Source organism: Anomaloglossus baeobatrachus, chromosome 9, assembly GCF_048569485.1.
Source record: "Anomaloglossus baeobatrachus isolate aAnoBae1 chromosome 9, aAnoBae1.hap1, whole genome shotgun sequence".
NCBI classification, from domain to species: domain Eukaryota; kingdom Metazoa; phylum Chordata; class Amphibia; order Anura; family Aromobatidae; genus Anomaloglossus; species Anomaloglossus baeobatrachus.
In genome coordinates, this window is record NC_134361.1 from 79,504,761 (window position 1) to 79,529,848 (window position 25,088).

The 25,088-nt window shown below is 42.4% G+C and overlaps 1 protein-coding gene across 1 annotated transcript in view; it reads right to left on the reverse strand.

The window, feature by feature from the left end:
• The window catches only part of NRK (Nik related kinase), a 432,773-nt gene that overhangs the window by 228,771 nt on the left and 178,914 nt on the right, over positions 1–25,088 (reverse strand). The window contains exons 10-13 of the mRNA XM_075323819.1: positions 22,076–22,248; positions 18,776–18,848; positions 10,272–10,473; positions 6,526–6,675 (exon numbers count right to left, since the gene is read on the reverse strand). Coding sequence (XP_075179934.1) covers positions 6,526–6,675; positions 10,272–10,473; positions 18,776–18,848; positions 22,076–22,248 — 598 coding nt within the window. The remainder of the gene's footprint in view (positions 1–6,525; positions 6,676–10,271; positions 10,474–18,775; positions 18,849–22,075; positions 22,249–25,088) is intronic.

Consider the following 25,088-nt stretch of genomic DNA (forward strand, 5'->3'; position numbering starts at 1 on the left):
CAAAAGCCAACCCACCTATTAGATATTCTGCAGCAACTATCAATCAAGTAACAGTGCATTTTCCAAACTTTACATGCCTGTAATTCAGAAAGTATACATCCGATCTCACAACTAAAGATATGTATAGAATCAGCATAATAGTGCCAGTATAGAACTGGCTTTAGTTTATATAGGAAAATCCTGGTGGTTGGTCCTCTTTAAAACAATAAGATTGACCATCAAATAAAAGTAGTGGATAACCTCTTTAAAGTGTGAAGTCCCAGGTATATTGCAATCATAATGTGGTTAGAATTTATTATTGACCTTCCCCCATCTGTTTAGTTCAGATTACTTTTAAGTGTTTTTATAACTTTCCATATGAATTTAATCTAATTTGGATTTTTGCATTGCCTACGTACAGTCATATGAAAAAGTTTGGGCACCCCTATTAATGTTAACCTTTTTTCTTTATAACAATTTGGGTTTTTGCAACAGCTATTTCAGTTTCATATATCAATAACTGATGGACTGAGTAATATTTCTGGATTGAAATGAGGTTTATTGTACTAACAGAAAATGCGCAATCCGCATTTACACAAAATTTGACCGGTGCAAAAGTATGGGCACCTCAACATAAAAGTGACATTAATATTTTGTAGATCCTCCTTTTGCAAAAATAACAGCCTCTAGTCGCTTCCTGTAGCTTTTAATGAGTTCCTGGATCCTGGATGAAGGTATATTTGACCATTCCTGTTTACAAAATTCCAGTTCAGTTAAGTTTGATGGTCGCCAAGCATGGACAGCACGCTTCAAATCATCCCACAGATTTTCAATGATATTCAGGTCTGGGGACTGAGATGGCCATTCCAGAACATTGTAATTGTTCCTCTTCATGAATGCCTGAGTAGATTTGGAGCTGTGTTTTGGATCATTGTCTTGCTGAAATATCCATCCCCTGCGTAACTTCAACTTCGTCACTGATTCTTGCACATTATTGTCAAGAATCTGCTGATACTGAGTTGAATCCATGCGACCCTCAACTTTAACAAGATTCCCGGTGCCGGCATTGGCCACACAGCCCCAAAGCATGATGTAACCTCCACAAAATTTTACTGTGGGTAGCAAGTGCTTTTCTTGGAATGTCGTGTTTTTTGCCTCCATGCATAACGCCTTTTTGTATGACTAATCAACTCAATCTTTGTTTAATCAGTCCACAGGACCTTCTTCCAAAATGTAACTGGCTTGTCCAAATGTGCTTTTGCATACCTCAGGCGTGCTTGCAGAAACGGCTTCTTTCGCATCACTCTCCCATACAGCTTCTCCTTGTGCAACGTGCGCTGTATTGTTGACCAATGCACATTGACACCATCTGCAGCAAGATGATGCTGCAGGTCTTTAGAGGTGGTCTGTGGATTGTCCTTGACTGTTCTCACCATTCTTCTTCTCTGCCTTTCTGATATTTTTCTTGGCCTGCCACTTCTGGGCTTAACAAGAACTGTACCTGTGTTCTTCCATTTCCTTACTATGTTCCTCACAGTGGAAACTGACAGTTTAAATCTCTGAGATAACCTTTTGTATCCTTCCCCTGAACAACTATGTAGAATAATATTTGTTTTCCGATCATTTGAGAGTTGTTTTGAGGAGCCCATGATGCCACTCTTCATAGGAGATTCAAATAGGAGGACAACTTGCAAGTGGCCACCTTAAATACCTTTTCTCATGATTGGATACACCTGCCTATGAAGTTCAAAGCTCAATGAGGTTACAAATCCAATTTAGTGCTTTAGTAAGTCAGTAAAAAGTAGTTAGGAGTATTCAAATCAAGAAATTGATAAGGGTGCCCATACTTTTGCACCGGTCAAATTATGTTTAAATGCGGATTGCACATTTTCTGTTAGTACAATAAACCTCATTTCAATCCAGAAATATTACTCAGTCCATCAGTTATTAGATTTATTAAACTGAAATAGCTGTTGTAAAAACCCAAATTGTTATAAAGAAAAAAGGTTAACATTAATAGGGGTGCCCAAACGTTTTCATATGACTGTATGAGGTGGGTTATTGTTTTTCAGAGGGGCTTTTAGCCGGACAAAAATCCTTTGTGAGATTTCTGTTTGTAGCTTGATATCTGTTATTCCCTGCAGACTCGAGTGTGAAGATATAACATTAGATGCTTGTGAAAACTTTTTATTGGGATAATTTAGTTACAAATATGAATTTGCATACATTTTAATGCACAAATACCTGTGTGTATGAGTGCTGGGTGGCATTCTGATATTGTGCCAGATACCCAATATTTTCCAATGACGATATGGGGGTTTATTATATTATTTTAAATATGTATTTTTATATTGTCGAATGTGTAAATAATGATTTCCGTGTCAGTCAATATAGTCAAATATACAGTCCTGGTATGAGCAACAACAGCTTGGTGACATTACGAGAACAGAGCAGAAAGTTCCTGTGTACGTGGAGATAGTGTGAAATAGACAAGCAAGGCCGACAGTGATAGATGACAGATAGCTGACGTGACAGGCGAACATCTATCAAGTAACAGAAAGGAGGTAGTGAGTGTACTAAGGGCTCTGAGAATACAGACGACGTCTGCAACACAACTTTCTTTCTATTGTCTGCATATTGTTCAGTTTTTTATATATATTGAATACAGGTTGATTACAGGGTCAAGTTTTAAATAATTCATTTCATCTTTTCACCATTTGCAAACTGTTAATAATAAAAAACTGTTGAAGTTGTAATCTGTCGGCAATATTAAAGAGGTGGTTCACTACTCTGCAATAGTTTCCACATCCCTGTAAAACCGATAAGGAAGGTTTCTTATAAATACCTTGTTCAGCCAATTCTACCTCTGAGCGGTGCTATCGCGGTCCGCTCATCCCCATGAAGTGACCCCCGGGGATCCATAACCTCTGTGATCCAGTGATGTCACGTCAACTTCCAGTTGATCCAACATCCCCAAGGCTGGCCAAAGTCTTCCTGAATGACTGGCTGTGGGCAGAGTTTCACCACTGAGCATCACAGCCCGGCATCGCTCCTGCTTGCAGCGCTCTGCAGTGAAGGAGGTAGCAGAGACACGCTGCGCTGTGAAACGCCGCCCACGGCCCAATCACTCAGGAAGGCTGGGGCCGGCCTCGGTGATGTTAGGTCAACTGGAAGTTGACGTGACATCACCGGATCCCAGAGGTCACGGAGCCCGGGGGTCACTTCATGAGGATGAGGGAACCGCAATAGCGCCGCTCACAAGCAGACTTAGCTGATCAAGGTATTTAGAAAAAGCCTTACCTATTAGTTTTACAGGGATGTGACCACTATTGATGAGTCATGAACCACCTCTTTAATGAACAATTTACCTAGGATCGGAATCCCTGCAATATTGGGGAACTTCATGGCCATTGAACCTGGCAGGAAACAGCAATCTAGCCAGTTTCAAATCAGTGTTTGTAGGGTTTAAAGCACAGTGTGTAAGTGTGTGCTCCTTGCCTAGCAAACCAACCACCACTTTGCTGGTAAGCCAAGCAATGAGCAGTAAGCAAAAGAACTAAAAATTCCTCTGTTCTTAAGGACACAGAGGATTTTTCATAAAAGGTGAATTGTAAAGTTGCTTGCTTTTTTAACCACCTTAGAAATGTTACCCATTTAGTAGGATGAGACAACACCCTTAAAGACCAAGAGGTACTTATGCTTAGACTTTAAAGAGGTTGTCCACTACTCGAGCAATCCTTTCTCAATGCCAGCGCATTTCCCATTGAGTTGGAACTATCACTAGCAGGTGTTATGCCTGGTCATAGGAGGTCTCCCGGTGAGCGGCACAACACAACAGGTACACCAGGGTAGGGTCACGCCAGAGGAGGGATGGACCCCCCCGGAAAGTGATGCAACACTCAGGATACACCAGGAAGACATTACAATGGTAGGCCCTTGCACTAGGGAAAGGGGACCAGGGTCCCCTCATAGCACTCAGCAAGGCTGATCCCTGCACTCCCTAATGTCCATAGACGGGTCCTTCCCCTGTGCACCTATCACAAGCCTAAGCTCTCACTGACCCTAAACTCACCCTGGTTAGTGAGAGCCAGTAAGGGGCTAGTCTCACTACTACAATAAGACCACAGTAGGTAGGTAAGACAAGCCGGTGCGGAGATTTCTTCAGTAAGGAACTTTGCAGCTGTAATAGAAACAACACCACAGCTATGTAGCGACAAACTTCTTCACCAAAGCCAGCATAAGTTTGAGCTACAGCCGGCAAAGGGAAGAGTGAGAATGTTTACAGCAGAAGGGAGTGGCTATGGCTGAGGTTACAAATACCTGTTAGATCACTGCAGGATAAAAAAAAACCTTTAACACCTTCAGTACCAGATGGAATTTAATTTGCACCAACTCAGGGTAAATGATGAGCGGGCACTAAAGCAGATCTGCGATCCACAATGTGCTGTGACCCTTTGATACCAGATCCCCAGAGATGACATCAGGTCATGCTACACTCGTGACGGTTACATCACGCGATCCCTGTAGCCAATCAGGAGGCACTTCAATCGCTCTGGCATCAGATGTATCACATATATCTGGAAGAAGTGGAAGAGCAGCGCTGACTTCCTCCGGATGTAAGTGATTTAAGCAATAAAAGCAAGACAGTGCCAACACTAGTGGAAAGATTATGAGTGTTATTATTTTAGAAAGGGGAAACCTATGGATTTAGAAAGCGTTGTCCAAGTAGTGGACAAACCCTTGAAGTATTAGTTTGTCTTGTCTCCTAAAAAAGAATATTGTGGATCTCTCGCCTAGCAACAGGTTAACATGGAAAATACCTGCAAAACGCAAATGGTTTGGGTCACTATTGTACAGTGAGGTTTACGGTATATGACCCAAACAATTTCAGTTTTCTGGGAACACACCGTTCATGGGAGAGAGAGACAGAATACCCTGCTTAGTAGAAAACCTGAACTAATACTTCAAATGGATGCATTAGGACCAATCTCATTTGATTGCAATAATTTAATAGTGTTTTTAGCTTATTGGATAACTTCTGTTTTTTATTGAAAATTCCATCTTGTGAAGCGCATTCCCTGTTTTTGTGTGATAAACAAAATTGTGTAAATTTTGAAATAATATGTATACAATTTTAATGTTAGTCGGAATAAAGTTGGATGTATTTAAAGGGCCGGTAATGATAGAACAGCAAGAGAAATGGCTGTGGGTTTATGATCTCCTGGTTGCAATGCTACTATTATAAAAAAAGGCATGAAGTGAATTTGTGACTATCCTTTCCTCTGCTGCTTTATCTATACAGTGTGTCTACCCATATCCTGTCCACCGCCATTAACTTGAGAACAGTTGCAGCTATAGACATAGAAGTGGTGTCTAGGTACAGTAAAGTAGCCATGCGCTACGCAATGAAACCGCCTATAGCACCACCTGGTGGAAAACAACGGAGTTAGCATTTTTATCTCACAAATGGAACGAGATAGAGAAAAAAGTGAATTAAAAAATTATAGGGCATCATCAATTCAATACGAATCGACACCTTGCATACAGAAATGCTATGATATGAAACCCATGACCCCCCACAAAATATTGAATGCTGGTCATGCATATGGCGCTCATTTAACTTTGATGCTCAAAGTGGCCACCGTCAGCTGCACATCTGGACTCTGGACAGCATACTGTATCTGGTAGGTGACACGTTTGCACACGCATCTGTGATACGTCGTCGTAGGTCCTGCAATGTTGGTGGAGGGGTCGCATACACCTGCTGTTTGATGTGACCTCACAGAAAGAAGTCCAATGGGGTCAGGTCAGGTGAGCGTGGAGGCCACTCCATGCTGCCACCATACCCAATGACTTGTAGGAAGGTCTCCATGAGGTATCGCTTCACGTCCGCAGCCTTGTGAGTTTTACTCATTATAATCATAATGTTTCTGTATGCAAGGTGTCGATTTGTATTGAATTGATGATGTCCTACAACTTTGTAATTCACTTTTTTTCTCTATCTCGTTCCGTTTTCGAGATAAAAATGCTAACTCCGTTGTTTTCCATCAGGTGGCGCTATAGGTGGTTTCATTGTGTAGCACATGGCTACTTTACTATACCTAGACACCACTTCTATGCCTATAGCTGCCGCCGTTTTCAAGATAATGGCGGTGGACAGGATATGGGTGGACACACTGTATAAATAGTGATAGAGCATCCAAACTTATAGTCAGTGCACTTTCGGACGTCATCCCTTCCGTGGTTGCAATTCACTGGATCCCGTTGTAAGACAAGATCCTTATGAGCCAGTAGTCTCAGACAGATGTAACACACTTATTAAGCATTCTTGGCTGAAGTGGTTAAATAGGCCATTTCAGCTAACTTTTATCACATTTGTATGGGCAGCTTTAGAGTTAGAATATGCATCTTGGACCCAACAAAAAAATTGAAACTTGATATTGTGAACCAATGATGAGTAGCACCACCACAATTGCTTTTAGTAAAAGGGTATTCAGTGGCTAGCAAACAATATACAATAGATTCACATTTTAAGTGTATGTCTACCTGTTTCTTTTTTTCAATTCCATCAGGGATATCTGCCAGGACACGTCTCTTGTCCTCTTTTCCTCTTCCATCTTTTTTCTGTTCTTCCCATTCTGTTGTTGTTGGCTCATACTCTTGGATCTTTCTTAGCTCCAGCTCCCTCTTCTGGTGCTGTCATAAGGGTAAAATAAAAAAGTTGTTGTGCTAACATCACATAAAATATGCTTTCAGTATATATAACCAGTAATTATATATTGTGCTATATAGTTAGTGGGTGATGTTTAATAAATTGTATGTGTGTGTGGGGGGGGAGGGGGGATGGAGGGTGTGGGGGGGTGGGGGGGGGAGTAATAGATAACCTTGCCTATTATATAAAGGTGAATGAATATGTGTATGTCCACTAAAGGAATCTGCACCATTGCATTTGCAATCACAACATTTTGCACAGCCACCTTATTTGACTCAGGGGACGTCATAGACTACGAGTCTTGAGGGGAAAATATAACCCTGTGCTTTACAGTTATTCACCAAACAACCTACTTACATTAAAGTCAATGGTGCTGGGATCAACAGGTCATTAATAGGAGCTGTGATTGGTTGCTATAGGCAATAAAGGACATTATTAGTATAAGAAGCTTATGTGTGAGGTAATATGATGTTGGTGGAGAGACAGACACAGACAGAGACAGACTGAGAGACAGACAGACACAAACAGTGACACACACAGAGACACACACAGAGACACAAACAGTCACACAGACACATACAGAGACAGGGACACACAGAGACTGATACGGAGACAGACACATAGAAACTGATACAGAGACAGAGACACAGAGACAGAGACAGACAGAGACACACGCACATAGACACACACAGAGAGACAGACACACATACAGAGGCAGAGACACACAGTGACTGATACAGAGACAGAGGCACACAGAGACAGAGACACACACACATAGACACGTACCGAGACACACAGACACATACAGAGACAGACACACAGAGACTGATACATAGACAAAAACACATAGAGACTGATACAGAGACAGGGACACACAGAGACAGACACGCACAGAGACAAATACACAGAGACAGAGACACACAGAGACAGAGACACACAGAGACAGACACAGAGACACATACACAAAGGCCCCCATCACACACAGAGATACATCTTTGGCAGATCTGTGGTTGCAGTGAAATCATGGACATATTGCTCCATTTGTACACAGCCACAAACCTGGCACTGATTGTCCACAATTTCACTGCAACCACAGATCTGCCGCAGATTTATCTCTGTGTGTGACAGGGCCTATAGTCACACACAGAGACACACACACACACACACACACACAGACACTCACACAGACACACACAGAGACAGAAATCTAGGTATCCGTTTACTAAATCTTTTAAAGCCTGAGGAGAAAAGAAGATAAGAAGGAAGAGGAGTAGTGAGAAAAACAGACGCAGATAAAGAGGCAGATTCTGCTCCAGTTTTTTATGTAAGTGTCATAGTTTTGTCTCAGAGTTGGAATCACAGCTACACTGCTCAGTGCTGCTGTATAATGCCCTCCATTCAGAGCTGGAATCACAACTACACTGCTCAGTGCTGCTATATAATGCCCTCCATTCAGAGCTGGATTCACAGCTACACTGCTCAGTGCTGCTGTATAATGCTCTCCATTCAGAGCTGGATTCACAGCTACACTGCTCAGTGCTGCTGTATAATTACCCTCCATTCAGAGCTGGATTCACAGCTACACTGCTCAGTGCTGCTGTATAACTGCCCTCCATTCAGAGCTGGATTCACAGCTACACTGCTCAGTGCTGCTTTATAATGCCCTCCATTCAGAGCTGGATTCACAGCTACACTGCTCAGTGCTGCTGTATAATACCCTCTACTCAGAGCTGGATTCACAGGTACACTGCTCACTGCTGCAGTATAATTGCCCTCCATTCAGAGCTGGATTCACAGCTACACTGCTCAGTGCTGCTTTATAATGCCCTCCATCCAGAGCTGGATTCACAGCTACACTGCTCAGTGCTGCTGTATAATACCCTCTACTCAGAGCTGGATTCATAGCTACACTGCTCAGTGCTGCTGTATAATGCCCTCCATTCAGAGCTGGATTCACAGCTACACTGCTCAGTGCTGCTGTATAATTACCCTCCATTCAGAGCTGGATTCACAGCTACACTGCTCAGTGCTGCTGTATAATTACCCTCCATTCAGAACTGGATTCACAGCTACACTGCTCAGTGCTGCTGTATAATTGCCCTCCATTCAGAGCTGGATTCACAGCTACACTGCTCAGTGCTGCTTTATAATGCCCTCCATCCAGAGCTCGATTCACAGCTACACTGCTCAGTGCTGCTGTATAATACCCTCTACTCAGAGCTGGATTCACAGGTACACTGCTCAGTGCTGCAGTATAATTGCCCTCCATTCAGAGCTGGATTCACAGCTACACTGCTCAGTGCTGCTTTATAATGCCCTCCATCCAGAGCTGGATTCACAGCTACACTGCTCAGTGCTGCTGTATAATACCCTCTACTCAGAGCTGGATTCATAGCTACACTGCTCAGTGCTGCTGTATAATGCCCTCCATTCAGAGCTGGATTCACAGCTACACTGCTCAGTGCTGCTGTATAATTACCCTCCATTCAGAGCTGGATTCACAGCTATACTGCTCAGTGCTGCTGTATAATTACCCTCCATTCAGAGCTGGATTCACAGCTACACTTCTCAGTGCTGCTGTATAATTGCCCTCCATTCAGAGCTGGATTCACAGCTACACTGCTCAGTGCTGCTTTATAATGCCCTCCATCCAGAGCTGGATTCACAGCTACACTGCTCAGTGCTGCTGTATAATACCCTCTACTCAGAGCTGGATTCACAGGTACACTGCTCAGTGCTGCAGTATAATTGCCCTCCATTCAGAGCTGGATTCACAGCTACACTGCTCAGTGCTGCTTTATAATGCCCTCCATCCAGAGCTGCATTCACAGCTACACTGCTCAGTGCTGCTGTATAATACCCTCTACTCAGAGCTGGATTCACAGCTACACTGCTCAGTGCTGCTGTGTAATTGCCTTCCATTCAGAGCTAGATTCACAGCTACACTGCTCAGTGCTGCTGTATAATGCTCTCAATTCAGCTGTATATGTATAAAGCCTCTCCTGAGAAACAGGAGAAGGAATGTCTTTGTGTCTTCTGTTTACAGGAAAAAATAATAGATAGCCTCCACCAACTAGCTCAAATTAGTTAAAAATGATGGATATTAATAATATAATGACCAGAAACAAGGTAATTAACACTAGAAGTCCTAGGAATTTCAAGCTCCATAGGGTTCAAATGGTAGAAATGTTAAATGACCCCTCTCTGGGACTTCTAGTATTAATAAGAGAAATGAAAAAAAGAAGTGAAGGATCAGGCTACATCCAAGGTTTATCTTCAGTCCTTTATATTAGCTGAATATCTATAATGGTATTTAAAACTATTTACTAATTTACCACAATTTTTTTTCTATTTTTGTCATGTTGGGACAATAACACTTGCAAATATCCTTACTATAAGGGCTTTGTGCTGTACATGACCCAGGAAAGGTCAAACAGTTTGTATACCCCCTGACTGAGAGTTTTGGCTCTACTTGAATCACACTTGATAGTTTCTTCTTAGTTGGAGCCCTAGTGTACTTTAGGCGACAAATCAGCTGTTTGTGTATTTAGTGAAAAGAGGAAAGATGCTCAATTCCTACATCCTCCAGCTTTTTCCTCTGCTCCTTCTGCTGCTCGATCCGTTTCTGGCGTTCTGCCAGGAGCTGTTTTTTGTATTTCTCCTGGTCTTTTAGCTTCTGTAATTGCTGCTGTCTCTGAGGATCTGATCTGTTCTTGTTTTCCTGCTGCAATCGCAAGAATTCACGACGGAGAGTCGATTCACCGGGAAGATTAACAATGGAGCTTAAAAAAATAACAAAAGATAATGGAAGTTAAGAGGTTTTGTTTTGTATCCCAGTGATGCAAAGATTTAACTTCCCAACAAGTAAGAGTTGTGCTGTTTTAGCAAAACTAACTTGTTAAATACTTAGTAGAAGTCTCTCTACGCAACAGAAGACTTAAAGGGGTATTGTGGATTACATAAATTCTCACCTGAATGCAACGGCAGCAAACATGGACAACAAGCTGCTTAATCCAACATCTCCTGGTCTCATGGCCAGAAAAAAAATCAAAGCAGAACTGGGGATACAAGTTCCCTCTACAGGTAATCATTAAAGGACCCTTGGGCCCCCCACTAATTTACCAATTACTAGCTATTTAGAGGATAGGTGGTAATTTATGTAGACCGGAATACCCCTTTAAAGGATATGGACATCTTTAAAACTGATTTTGATCAACAATATAAGTGAATATAACAAAAAAAGTCCCCATTTTCCTGAGATGGCTGGATTGTCATTGTAAATAAGCACTTGTACCTTGTCCCCCCTCCCCCATCTCATTGTAGAGTGTAAGCTCTCACGAGCAGGGTTGTCTTTTTTTCCCTTTAAATATTGTATTTTCTATAACTGTTATTTGTTTGTATATGAGCCTCCTGAATTGTAAAGCGCTGCGGAATATGTTGGCGCTATAGAAATAAAGATTATTATTATTATTTATTACTATATCAGTGAAATCTGCTTCATTTCCTCCCTTTGCCTGCTGAACCCTGAAAAACTGCTAAAATCAGTTGTGATCAAAGCCAGCTCCTTAAATTATCAGGTTAAAATTACTATTAAAGTCTATGCAGTGAGAGGCGTTGAGACAGCAGGCATAGGCACATACATGTTATTTTCTAACTTCAGTGCTGGATTCACAGCTACACTGCACTGTACTGCTATATAATGTCTTATTTGCTACTTCTGCCGCTGAACATGTGTTACACAGATAAGAAAGAGCAGTGATACCTCATCTGTGTACATCTTATGTCACAAATCATAGCAACTAGTCTCTTCCATTAGCTCAGAGACAACTGAAAATTAGAACCCTCAAAGAGAAAAACTGGTGAAAATGCAGGATACAGGTCATACGTATAATGGACAAAATAGTGTTATTCGTTTTATAAAAAACACATAACTTATTCTGAAAGATACCTGAAATGCTTTATGTTTTCTATTTTTTCATTTAATAAGCAAATGTGTAATTAAATAAAGTCAAGGAATCAACAATGTCCCATGCACCACTCCTCCACTCGTGATGCTTGGTGCAGCTCTCCCACGGCTGCAACTTTATAGAGAATCCAAGAAAATCCAATTCATCGAAAGACTCCTCTCCATTTGTAAATCTTTATTTGTCCTGGCATACAAATGAAAAAAATGCAGTAACGACGTTTCGGCCGACAAAGAGCCTTTTTCAAGCCCAATTTGTATGGCTTGAAAAAGCCCCTCTGTCGGCCAAAACGTCGTTACTGCATTTTTTCTTTTGTATGCTGGAACAAATAAAGATTTACAAATGGAGAGGAGTCTTTCGGTGCCTTGCATTTTCTTGGATTCTAAATAAAGTCTAGGATTAGCAAATCATAAGTGCTTTTTTCCAAAAATGGCACCACTCCTGTCCACAGGTTGTGTGTGGTTCCCATTCTCTTCCACAGAGCTGGTCTGCAATATCAGAGACAACCCATGGACAGATGTGGCTGCTTTCATGTTTTCTAATCCTTTAAATACTGTGAAAGTGTGATAAAATACATGTACCTAGACTTTTTGTGAATAATCTGAGATAATAGAAGAGAGATTTTCAGCACTCCAACACATTTTTAGGCATTCAAAAGGACATGGAAAATAATTGCCTCCTTACACACAGAAATGACTATTTCTAAAAAAGCATTATTTGGTAATCAAAGCATTTTTTAAGGCATGACTTACTAAAAGATTTACGCACTAGACTGTACCTGTCTATTACTTATAAATGCCTATATCGTATTATTTTTAAGAGCGATAAATGTAGAGACTATAAAAGTAAAAAAAAAGAAGTTTCAGAAACATGTTGAAAATCCTATAGACTAAAGGCTGCTTTACACGCTATGATTTATCTGACAATATGTCGTCGGGGTCACGGTTTTCATGACACACTTCCGGCATTGTTAGCGACGTCGTTGATTGTGACACCTACGTGCGACTCCGAACTATCACAAATAGGGTGAAAATCGTTGATCGTTGACACGTCGTTCAGTTTCAAAATATTGTTCGTCGTTTGGAACGCAGCAGACATATTGGTACGTTTGACACCCTGCCAACGACGAACAAAATCCACATGACCGCCTTGGTCAAACAATATATCGCCGAATGATGTAGCGTCATTTGTGAAATGTGTACGCGTTACCTCTACAAAACGACCTATGAGCGATCTCGGCAAATCGTAACAACAATCTGGGCGTGTCACATCGCTAACGAGATCGCTAGCGATATCGTTGTGTGTAAAGCAGCCTTAAGAGTGACAAGGGGTGGTAGTCGTGGGTGAAGGACTGACTCCGGACTCCCCAGCATGTTACATAAAAGACATAGTCCTGGCTGGGTGTGTGGACTTCTACCATGTGGACCTTATGTCCGTGTAGGCGGCATGTTGTCGTTGGCTGCAACTGGCCATGACCAAATGACAGCTCGCTTCCTCAAAGAGACACCCAGTTCAGTTTCAACCACAATTCTTTACTTAACGATTCTTCTTCATGAACTTTATACACAAGATAGCAGGCACACACATCTTCCAGCACATTTCAGTAGTACAAAGCAACTTTAGACACATTCCCAGTTCCCGCTGAATTGTTTCCGTTGGTACTGATCCTGTGAGTCACAGAACAACCCAGTCAAATGCTACAGTCCAATCATGACGGTCACTTTCTCTTTCCATGGCTTCCCTCTCCTTCTCTTCATAGAGGTGGAGGTAAGGGGTATTGCCACTATGGCCAGAGTAGAGCCTTGTGCTCCCAGACACTTCAGAATCCACGTTTCTAGTCCTCATAGAGGAAGGGGTAAGGGGGTAGCCAGTAGTGCCAGAGAAGAGTCTTGCATTCTTACACGCTTGAGAAGACTCCACATGGAGAACCAAACTTTGCTCACATATCAGTCCCTCCTGGCTCATTACCTTCCAGGCTTGAGGCCTTGTCGCTATGTTCTGTCCTCCGGACCCTCCTGTCTGGGGCCACTCCATTTTAAGACTGGTCTCTAGGCTCAACGTTGTCAGTCAATACTTTAAGATCACTCTTAGTTTGCTAAATTCACCAGAATTCTAATGCAGTTTGCGCAAAAATCTTTCATTTCTTGCACCTCATTTATTATCTGTCTTAAGGGCGCTTTACACGCTGCAACATCGCTAGCCCGTCGTTTATGCGTCACAGGCAAATCGCTGCCCGTGGCGAACAAAATTGCTAGTTCGCGTCACACACGTCACACGTACTTACCTTCCTAATGACGTTGCTGTGGCTGGCGAACAACCTCTTTTCTAATGGGGCGGTTCGTGTGGCATCACAGTGATGTCACACAGAAGGCCACCAATAGAAGCGGAGGGGCGGAGAGCAGCTGCATGAAGGACACTCCCACCTCGTTGCTGGAGGACGCAGGAACGAAGTTGTTCGTCATTCCTGGGGTGTCACACATAGCACTGTATGCTGCCTCAGGAACGACAAACAACCTGCGTCTTGTAACAGCAACGATATTTGGAAAATGAACGACGTGTCAATGATCAATAATGTGTTGAGTATTTTTGATCATTAGCGGTTGCTCGTACGTGTCACATGCAACAACGTCGCTAACAAGGCCAGATGTGCATCACGAATTCTGTGACCCCAACGACATCTCGTTAGCGATGTCGTTGCGTGTAAAGCGGCCTTTAGACTCTTTGTGATTCATCCAATAACGGGGTCATGGCCTAATATGCAAAACTCTTGCACCTAAAACACACCACAATTTTGATGCAATATGGTCAGCTTAAGCATGTTCTAAATTTCTAAAACATTAGCCACTGTGAAAAATCAAGGACAATATAAGACTATACTGTATCTATTATGTGTACTATGTGCACATGTTGAGTATATACAGCAGATTTTTCTATAGCAAAAATCAAAGTGCTAGCTGGAAAAATGCTATATAAAATATGAGCATTTTTGATGAGTTTTTTTAAGCGTTTTTATTTGCTTTTTTTCCACATTCAGCAAAAATACTGAAAGAACTCACAAGCTTCCAAAGTTTAAAATATGTAAAAACTAGATAGTTAAATGAATCTCCCCCATGCTGTCCTGTATAATAAAGAGATTCCTTCTCTGCTTTCCTAGTGTCATACTCCAGCTTCGGACACTCAGTACTAGACATGTCACAGGGAATTTTACCAAGAGTGTTCCTTTTAAATGGATTTTCTTCTTCCTGATAAGAAAACGGAGTGAATGAAAAGATGGCCGTCCCTTTCCATTCAAGAGATATCATCCATGAATGATTGTCACCAAGAATCTAGACTGTATGTAGGAGATTTTTTTTTTCTCATAATGAAATGAAAGGATGTTCTTAAACTTCTACTGTACTTCCAAGTAGCAAACTATGTTTCCAAGCAATGCTTCTAAATTTATTCATCATAAAAATATATAGTTCTCCATAGTTCTGCTTTTCAGTTTAACTATTGTAGCATGATCAAAAAGGAAGTCCAAACCAAAGAGTCAAAAACTATAGGCAAATGTCAAGTGATAAATGAAAAAAGCAAATTAACGTTATGGGTATGTTCACATGGCGGGTTAAAAATCAGCATTAATTGTCATTATTTCGGTATAATAAGTCCACAACTGTGACCTTTGATTTCTGGTGGAGTCATGATCGGCCTCTATGGTCATACGATGGGAAGATGGCGCATACACATATGTGGTGCTGAATCCAGATCTTGCCCGTGGGCCTTTTTATTACTCTTTGATTTTTGTGCAGCCTTTCCTGCATTATTTATCATTTCAGCTGATCATATATATTAGACTTTCTTCTAAAAACTCCAAAGATAATCTAATATCTATGGTGCTGTATCACTGTCCCGTGAGGTCTGCCATCACAGATAACCTTCAACCAAGATTATTGTTTTTACCTGTTTAATCCATTTTTTTTATCCCCTAAACAGATGCATGTCCATGTGTCTTTCTACTATTCATATATTTTATTTTATGGTAGCAACGATAATTGTCTAGTTTAAAGGGAACCTGTCAGGTCCAATATACACCACGAGCAGTTCTGGGTGCATATTACTAATTCCTGCCGAACTGTCCCTATATAGACTAGCATAAATAAAGACATCTTTAGAAAAAGTATTTCTAAAGAACGTTTATTATATGTTAATGAGGCCAGGGACTAGTCGTAAGGGTGTGTCTTTCCTTGCCTAGTCCACCTTCTTAGCATATTAGCATGCCCCTGTGGGTGTACCAACATGCTAATGAAGGCGCAGCTTCGCCGCATATACCTCAGTCTTGATGGCAGCCAGCGGAGGATGGATGCACACTGGGCATGACTGAGGTATGTGCGGCGTCGCTGCGTATTCATTAGCATCAATTTTGATAAATTGTACACATTAGAATAAATCCATCTGACTAATCCTCCTGTCCCCCAGCTACTCCCCAACCTCTCATCTCTGCCAATCCCTTCACTGGCTTCCTATTGCCGAACGACTCCAGTTCAAAACCCTAACCATGACCTACAAAGTCATCCACAACCTGTCTCCTCCCTACATCTGTGACCTAGACTCCCGGTACCTACCTGCACATAACCTTCAATCCTCACAAGATCTTTTTCTCTACTCCCCTCTCATCAACTCTTCCCACCATTGCATCCAAGATTTCTCCCGTGCCTCCCCCATACTCTGGAACGCTATGCCACAACATATCAGATTCTCGCCTACCTTGACAAGCTTCAAAGAAACCTGAAGACCCACCTCTTCCAACAAGCCTACAACCTGCCGTAACCCTTAGTCTAATTTAGAGCCACACGTCCAGCTCTACCCTCACCTACTGTATCCTCACCAATCCCTTGTAGACTGTGAGCCCTTGCGGGCAGGGACCTCTCTCCTCCTGTACCAGTCTGTGCCTTGTATTGTTTATGATTATTGTACTTGTCCCTATTATGTACACCCCTTTCACATGTAAAGCGCCATGGAGTAAATAGCGCTATAATAATAATAATATTAATAATAATTAATAATAATAACCCACTAATGTAGGCGGGATCAGCTGACAGTCTATCATGTATGAGGCCCTTCCGAAGCTTCTCTGACAGAAGATGACGAGAAAAAGAAGACTCTGGCCTGCTGAATTGCAATGGCAAATCCTATTATTTGAAGGCGAGATAAGTTGCCACCAGAGGAGTCTGGCAATGGCTTTCTCACAGAGATTGGTGAAGCCGAGCATTCCTGTGTATGGGGGAGTTAAGACAGACAGCCTGGTTGGCCAATAGAAGAGATGGGAGGATCGATTCAGAGGACTCCGGTCAATCGACCAGGTCAGTAATCTGTGACCGCTGGATAGGAGTTCTGCAAATCTCCTTATCTCCTGTCATTCCTGGATCTTCTTTTTATTAGCTGTGAATGCGCACATTGTGTGTGTATTGTGCTCCTATGTTGATGATGCACCAGCCTGGCTAATTGGAAGAAGAGCTGGTGTAACAGGCCAGAGTATACCTACAGTCCAGACTATACCAGGGGTTAAAGAGGGCTAGGCTAGATTATATTCTGGGTTATAAATTGACCTAGGCCAAAATAAACCCCTCAGGCTATATTATACCCCCATCAGTAGCATTTAGTGATATACACAAGAATTACTTAATAATTACTTAAGTGAGAAAGCTAATTGACAAATCTTAAAAGTCTGTGTTTAGACTTTTATTACTTCAACCAAAAAAACCTTGACTGTTCTTAATATTATAAAAGTTATAACATCTTGAAACTTCAAGTTATAAAGACTATACCTAGGTTCCACGTTAGAGGGGTATATTTTTTAGTAGCTGGAGGGGTATAGTGTGGCTTAGGCTATTTTAACCCCCCGGGTTATAGTTTGGCCAGTTAATCCCCAGGGTATACTGTGGCCTAGGTCAAACTATACCGAGCTTAATCTGGGAAGGGGTTAATTTGACCTGCTACATTGGGAATGCTGGAAGTCAAGGAGAATCACAGAATGCCAGTCCAGTAATCACAGATTACTGACCTGGTTATGAACCAATGACCTATTAATGAATTTTCCCATTTCTAACCAATATCTATTTAATTTATCTTTAAGTGGGCCTTTGAACTTCTATAACAATTGTTAAAGTAAGTAAAAAGTTAAAAATCTTCAGAACTGTCGAAAAGTTTATAGGCGGTGAGAGTCCACTCTTTACATAAAGAACAGCTTGGGGAGTTTGGCTAATCTGGGAGGATGCTTGGAGTGTCTGTATTTACTATGCTGATATGTATTCTGCTATTTGTTACTATTTTGTAAATACCTACATTTATGCATGAACTGTGTGGGGTATAAAATAAAGGGTCCACCCTTTAGGAATTGGAAGAAAGTCTGGCTTCATAACTTGTTCTAGTAACCACAGCACTGATAGGATCCATGAAACATCTGAAGTAGTGAAAATTACTGCAACACAATATATATATATACATATATATATATATATATATATATATATATATATATATATAAAATAATATGCAAAGAGTATAAAAGAAATTAAGAATCACTTAATTTCTTTGGTCAGAACGAGAGTCAGTCGACTTCCATCAGTCTTCCACCCGGCAAAATGCAGAGTCATTTTTATGGTTTCTAGACAAATAATCTACACAGTGATTATCACATTTTATTTTACTAAAAAAAAAAAAAAACAACCAATTTTTGTTCTCAATGTAAAATAAAAAGTTACCTCTCCCAGTAGATAGCAGCAAACGTGAATGGAATTAATGTAAAACGCTATAGAATATGTTGCCGCTATTTAATTTACAAGACAAATTGATTTAAATGTAAAATGTGCTGCTTAGCTGGAAGTACACTTTGTGCTCTGTTGTGATGAGTGTGTCTCTTTAAGCCTCTAAAATAACTTTTTAATCTAGTTTGACTTTGACAGCTAATATAGAGCTTATACAGTAGCAGAGTCCTTTATCTCCTGTGCCATAGTTTATATCCTTGGCAGGCCGGATAAGTCCTGAGCGATTTACCTGAAATGATCTTTTGTGTTGCTCTTTAGCGAGGATACTTCTCTGCTTACGTGTTGTAACATAAATTAGGAACTGCGCATTTACTTACCTTGGTTCGCCTTCCTCTTCATTCATCTCATCATCATCCTCCTCACTTCCACTGTACTCATATCCTGTTTCATCTGAAAAAAGAAAGCCATGATATAGTATAGGTGGGTATATCTGTCAGCGATCTAATCATTACTGCTGACTGCCTGGTTGTATGCAAATGCGTGAAAAAGGAAGTTTTCTTCTATGTAAATCTGTCATTTACAGCCCATTTTGGCTTCTTTCACATAAAGGATTCATTTTTTTTAAAGGGAATTTGTCAGCAGGTTTTTTACTACCTCATCTGAGAGCAGCGTGATGTAGGCAAAGAGATCCTGAATCCAACAATGTATCACTTAGATTACTGGGTGCAGCCATTCTGACACAATCAGAGTTTTTAGATTTAGCTATGTAGCAGAGCTGAAGAGCTGTCCCACCAACACCGGGCTCTCTATAGAGATTGTACATTGCAAGTGAGGGACCAATCAAAGGAGGGGGCAGTGAGCAAGACATTGTAGTCCGAGCAATGATAAGTCCTGAGTGCTTAAACAAACATAGCAAATAAACAACAGATTGAATCATAACAAGACAGGCATCCCTGAATTCTCTGTGTCAACCCTTGCAGAATGCGGGCTTCAGATTGCATAGCAAAAAACCTGCTGATTGATTCCTTTTAATATGTGACTTAAAGAGTAAAGCTAGTGTCACACACAGCGACAACGACGTCGCTGCTACGTCACCATTTTCTGTGACGTTGCAGCGACGTCCCGTCGCTGTCGCTGTGTGTGACATCCAGCAACGAGCTGGCCCCTGCTGTGAGGTCGCCGGTCGTTGCTGAATGTCCAGCTTCATTTTTTGGTCGTCACTCTCCCGCTGTGAAGCACACATCGCTGTGTGTGACAGCGAGAGAGCGACGAAATGAAGCGAGCAGGGAGCAGGAGCCGGCATCTTGCAGCTGCGGTAAGCTGTAACCAGCGTAAACATCGGGTAACCAAGGGAAGACCTTTCCCTGGTTACCCGATATTTACCTTTGTTACCAGCCTCCGCTCTTGCTGCCAGTGCCGGCTCCTGCTCTGTGCACATGTGGCCGCAGTACACATCAGGTAATTAACCCGATGTATACTGTAGCAAGGAGAGCAAGGAGCCAGCGCTAAGCAGTGCGCGCGGCTCCCTGCTCTCTGCACTGTGACATGTAGCTGCAGCACACATCGGGTTAATTAACCCGATGTATACTGTACCTAGGAGAGCAAGGAGCCAGCGCTAAGTGCGGCTCCCTGCTCTCTGCACATGTAGCGACGTTATGATCGCTGCTTCTGCTGTGTTTGACAGCTAAGCAGCGATCATAACAGCGACTTACAAGGTCGCTGTTACGTCACCGAAAATGGTGACGTAACAGCGACGTCGTTGTCGCTGTCGCTTAGTGTGAACCCAGCTTAAGCGTCATTTTAAATTTTAGTTCACACATGAAAATAAGCAACTCTGAAATATCTCTGATCAGAGAAAATGAGTTCTCTCTGCTCCTGGATTGATATTTTACTCTCAATTCATGGGTAAAAAGAGTATTCAGTGAAGACAAATTAGCCCATTACTAAAATGGGAGATGGCAGTTGGTGCTTTTATGGGGAGGAGAAAGGAGCTAGTGGCAGATACATATTTTGCTGCAGGTTCTCCTGAAATTATAGTTAATGTTCTCCATAGAACTTTAAAAGCACAAACTGCCATCTCCTATCTCAGTAATGGGAAAATCTGTGCTCACTGAAGACAGATTTTACCTGTGAATTGAAAATTTTGAGAATGAAAGATCAGTCCTGGAAGAGAAAAAAAGATTTCTCTGCTAAGATATATTACAAAGCTGTGAGTGATGATGTTAACCCGGGTGCAGTTAGCCACCAAACCACTACATGCTGCCGGAACACTAATAAACAGGAGCTGCCGGGTTAATATACAAGGTGAAGCAGAACCTAGTGAGGAACAGTCAAACAAGCCAGGAGTAGGTACACAGTGGGGTCACGTAAGTACAAGGGGACAGGCCAAGGCGGAATCAGAGAGCTAGCTGGAGTTGGTACACGGAGAGGTCACGTCAGTACAAGGGGGGGTAGAGATAGAATCAGAGAGCTAGCCGGAGTCGGTACATGGAGAGGTCACGTCAGTACAAGGGGGGGTAGAGATGGAATCAGAGAGCTAGCTGGAGTTGGTACACGGAGAGGTCACGTCAGTACAAGGGGGGGTAGAGATAGAATCAGAGAGCTAGCTGGAGTTGGTACACGGAGAGGTCACGTCAGTACAAGGGGGGGTAGAGATAGAATCAGAGAGCTAGCCGGAGTCGGTACATGGAGAGGTCACGTCAGTACAAGGGGGGGTAGAGATGGAATCAGAGAGCTAGCCGGAGTCGGTACACGGAGAGGTCAAGTCAGTATAAGGGGCGGGCAGAGACGGAGTCAGAGAGCAAGCCGAGGTCAGGGTATGAGGGAATGAAGTCAGTAGGACGGAGTCGGGAGAGGAACAGGGAAACAAGGTAGAGGGACAAGATCACTTACGGGAACTAGAGACGAGCACTGCCTAGCAGGACGTATCACTGGCGGCGCTTCAGAGAAAACAGCTCCCACATAAAGTAGAGCAGAACCAGAAGCGAGGTCTGAAAGAAGAGACCCCTCCCCCACCACAAGGACACAACCGGAACCCGAGGAAAACATAGGTACCAGCAAAAGGTGCAGGACAAAGGAGCCCACAGAGCAGATTCATGACACTGTGATTTGAATACAAGCAGTGTTTTATCAGCAGGAGACTATCAATAGAAGATTAAATCTCATATGAAAGCCAGTCCAGCCAATTTGTGTAATTCCGCCATCCACCATTTATTGGCAGCTTGCTGACAATGTACGGTGCGCACAGGAAGCTACCAATAGGGGAATAAGGGTGTTGGCGGGGTTATACACAGCCCAGCATTCTGACCATATGTATAACATAGAAAACAGTGATTCTGCCAAAACTACACCAAGCAGTCCAGTAAGTGATACAGGAGCCAGTCTCTTTATCCCTACATCATGCTGCTCTCAGAATACATAGCATAAACCTGCTGACAGATTCCTATTAAATATGCCTTGATGGATCCTTACAGACTCTCCGATTAGGTGGCCTGGCGTCTGCTTTACATTTTTTGCCCTATTTTATTTTAATGTGACATGTTTTGATAGCTTGAGGGCATAGCTGACTACAGAATTTACTAATTCCACTTAGTTATATAGAGCCATTAGTCAGGAATCTGTCCTTACTCTGCAGGGGTCTGCTGGAATAATTACAAAACTGCACACAAAGAACAAACCTTTTTCTTTCTTCTTTCTTGTTCTATCGAGATGATCTTTCAGCATAATACGTATCTGGCGTTCATTCTGTAGGTCTCGAACAAAGGAATGTTTAAGCAGAGTCTCCGTTGTAGGCCGATGACTGTAGTTCTTAATGAGGCAGCTATCGACAAAGTTAAGGCATTTCTTGGACCTAGATAAATATTATATGAACAATTAGAAGCTGTGGAATTTTCAGTTTCTTTCTATCAATGTTGTTGCTATAGATGGTGCAGAATACGCAGTTCCCCCCTGGCCCTGGGGTCCAACAGAAGGGCCCTGTATCATAATAGCTGGGAAATTTGGTTATAGATTTCACCTTGGTCACCCAGTTGCTTTGTGTTAAGGCCCTTTGACACAAGCCGATAATTGGTGTTAATAGGAACACCAGTTCCTGATCGTTGACCCATGTAAAGAACCTGACAAATTAGAAAAACGATCAATGGTTGACTGAGTCATTTATTCAGATCCATATATCATTGTTGAAAAAGAACTCTGCCCTTGGAAGCCTTCCTTTACTCCATTGCTCCAAATCTCTGAGCTGAGTACCGGCTGCTAGAGTTGATCAAAAAGATTTGTTCTGGTCCATCATTCAGTCCCATGGTTATTTCTGCAGGTGGCATCTTCAGCCCAGTATCCTGGACACTTCTTGTCCTTCTTAGATACTAAAATGTGCTAACGCCACGTAGAGTCTAGACCCTAAACCTCCCAGTAGGCCTTGACATCAGCATCCAGGTGTCTTAATAAGAGAAGGCATCCAGGATACCAGGCCAAGGATGTGTGGCAGCCCAGCATCCTGGACACTTCCTGTGCTTCTTAGGTCACAAGATGTCCTAATATCGTGTACAGTCTAGGCCCTAAACTTCACAATAGGCTTTGACATCAGCATCCAGGTTTCTTAATAAGAGCAGAAGGCATCCAGGATACCAGGCCAAGGATGTGTGGCAGCCCAGCATCCTGGACACTTTTTGTGCTTCTTAGGTACTAAGATGTCCTAACGTCGAGTAGAGTCTAGACCCTAAACCTCAAAGTAGGCCTTGACCTCAGCATCCAGCGTTCTTAGTAAGAGCAGGCGGCATCCATGATAGCAGGCCAAGGATTTGTGGCAGCCCAGCATCCTGGACACTTCTTGTGCTTCTTAGGTACTAAGATGTCCTAACGTCGAGTAGAGTCTAGACCCTAAACCTCAAAGTAGGCCTTGACCTCAGCATCCAGCGTTCTTAGTAAGAGCAGGCGGCATCCATGATAGCAGGCCAAGGATTTGTGGCAGCCCAGCATCCTGGACACTTCTTGTGCTTCTTAGGTCCCAAGATGTCCTAATGTCGTGTAGAGTCTAGACCCTAAATCTCACAGAAGGCCTTGACCCCAGCAAGTAGGGTTTTTTGCATAATCAGGAGGCATCCAGGATGCCAGGCCAAGTATTTGTGACAGCCCAGCATCCTGGACACTTTTTGTGCTTCATAGGTCCCATGATGTCTTAACGTCATGTAGGGCATAGACCCTAAACCTCTTAATAGGCTTCGACCCCAGCATCCAGGGTTCTTAGGAAGAGCAGGAGGCATCTAGGATACCAGGCCAAGGATGTGTGCTGCACAGGTGAGGACTACCATGGAGGAAATGACTTGGTGCCCAACTAGACCAGTAAAAATCTTTTTGATCAACTCTACTGGCGACTCAATACAGGAACCTTTAGGCTATGTGCGCACGTTGCGTAAATACATGCAGATACGCTGCGCTTTGTAGCGCAGCGTAACTGCATGCATCCTGCGTCCCCTGCACAGTCTATGGAGATTGTGCAGGGGCCGTGCGCACGTGGCGTCTTAGAGCGCAGCGCTTCGGCTGCTGCCCGAAGCGTGCGTTCTAAGAAGTGACATGTCACTTCTTCCGTGCGCTTTGCCGGCAGCTAGTGCTCGGTCTATGGCAGGAGCTGCAGGCAGAGCGCATGGAATCGGCTTTTTTTTTTTTCACTACGGACATTTTCTGCAGCGATTTGAAGCGCACGTGTGCTCTTCAGATCGCTGCAGAAAATTCTGCAGTGACTGTACGCAACGTGCGCACATAGCCTAAGTATGTTTGAGTGGTGGATTGCCACATTTTGGGCAGTGCCACCCAACATGCCCAAAGATTCAATGCACTTTGCAATTTTGAAGTAATTGCCTATTGCCGACATATCTGTATCTGCTGCCCATGAGGATAGCTACAATATAACTATTTGGACCTATATAAGTTTCGCATGTAAGCGAGTATGATTTCTCTTTTGCCGACATGAACCTTGGGTTTGTAAACTCTATAGTAGAGTGTGCCGATGTAGAGGGATTTGTAACCATCTTTTATTGTTCTTCTACGACAATGGATGTTACTACAGTAGTTTTTCCTATTTATGGTGAAGCTGATACAGCTAAAACATGTGGGTGTAGTTTTGACATTTCTAAATTGTTAGATTAAGTAGCTTTCACCACACAAGTGCAATAGGTCTTCTCTGAGCTTCCAGTCTCACATGTAATAATAACATAAGAAAAGCAGACAAAGCTTTCTGCCGGTTAAGTTTTATAAATAAAACAGTGGTCGGTCAAAGATCATTCATGCCCCATTTACCACCAGAGACTATGAGTGCCGGTGTCAGGCGAGAGTATTTCTTAAAATCAGATTTACCTTGCTGGATCAAGACAGTAATTGTGTGTTAAAGGAAATGTGTCAAAAGAAAATGACCTATTCTTTAAAGCAAGTTTTTGTGTTGCATGTGTTTGAAAACAATTTGTGTCAATTGATATTTTTTTTTATATCACGATCGTTATTAAAAAGCAAAATTAGTAATTACAGTTTTCACACATTGGCCACTCATACTTTAAAGCTGTACTTCCAGTCGATTCAGGAAGCATTTTCTACATTTTCATTATCATAAGAGACATGATTAGAATGATAGACAACAGCTTCTTAAACAGGAGCCAACAATTACAGTAAAGGCGGAGTTACATGCTATGATTTATCTGACGA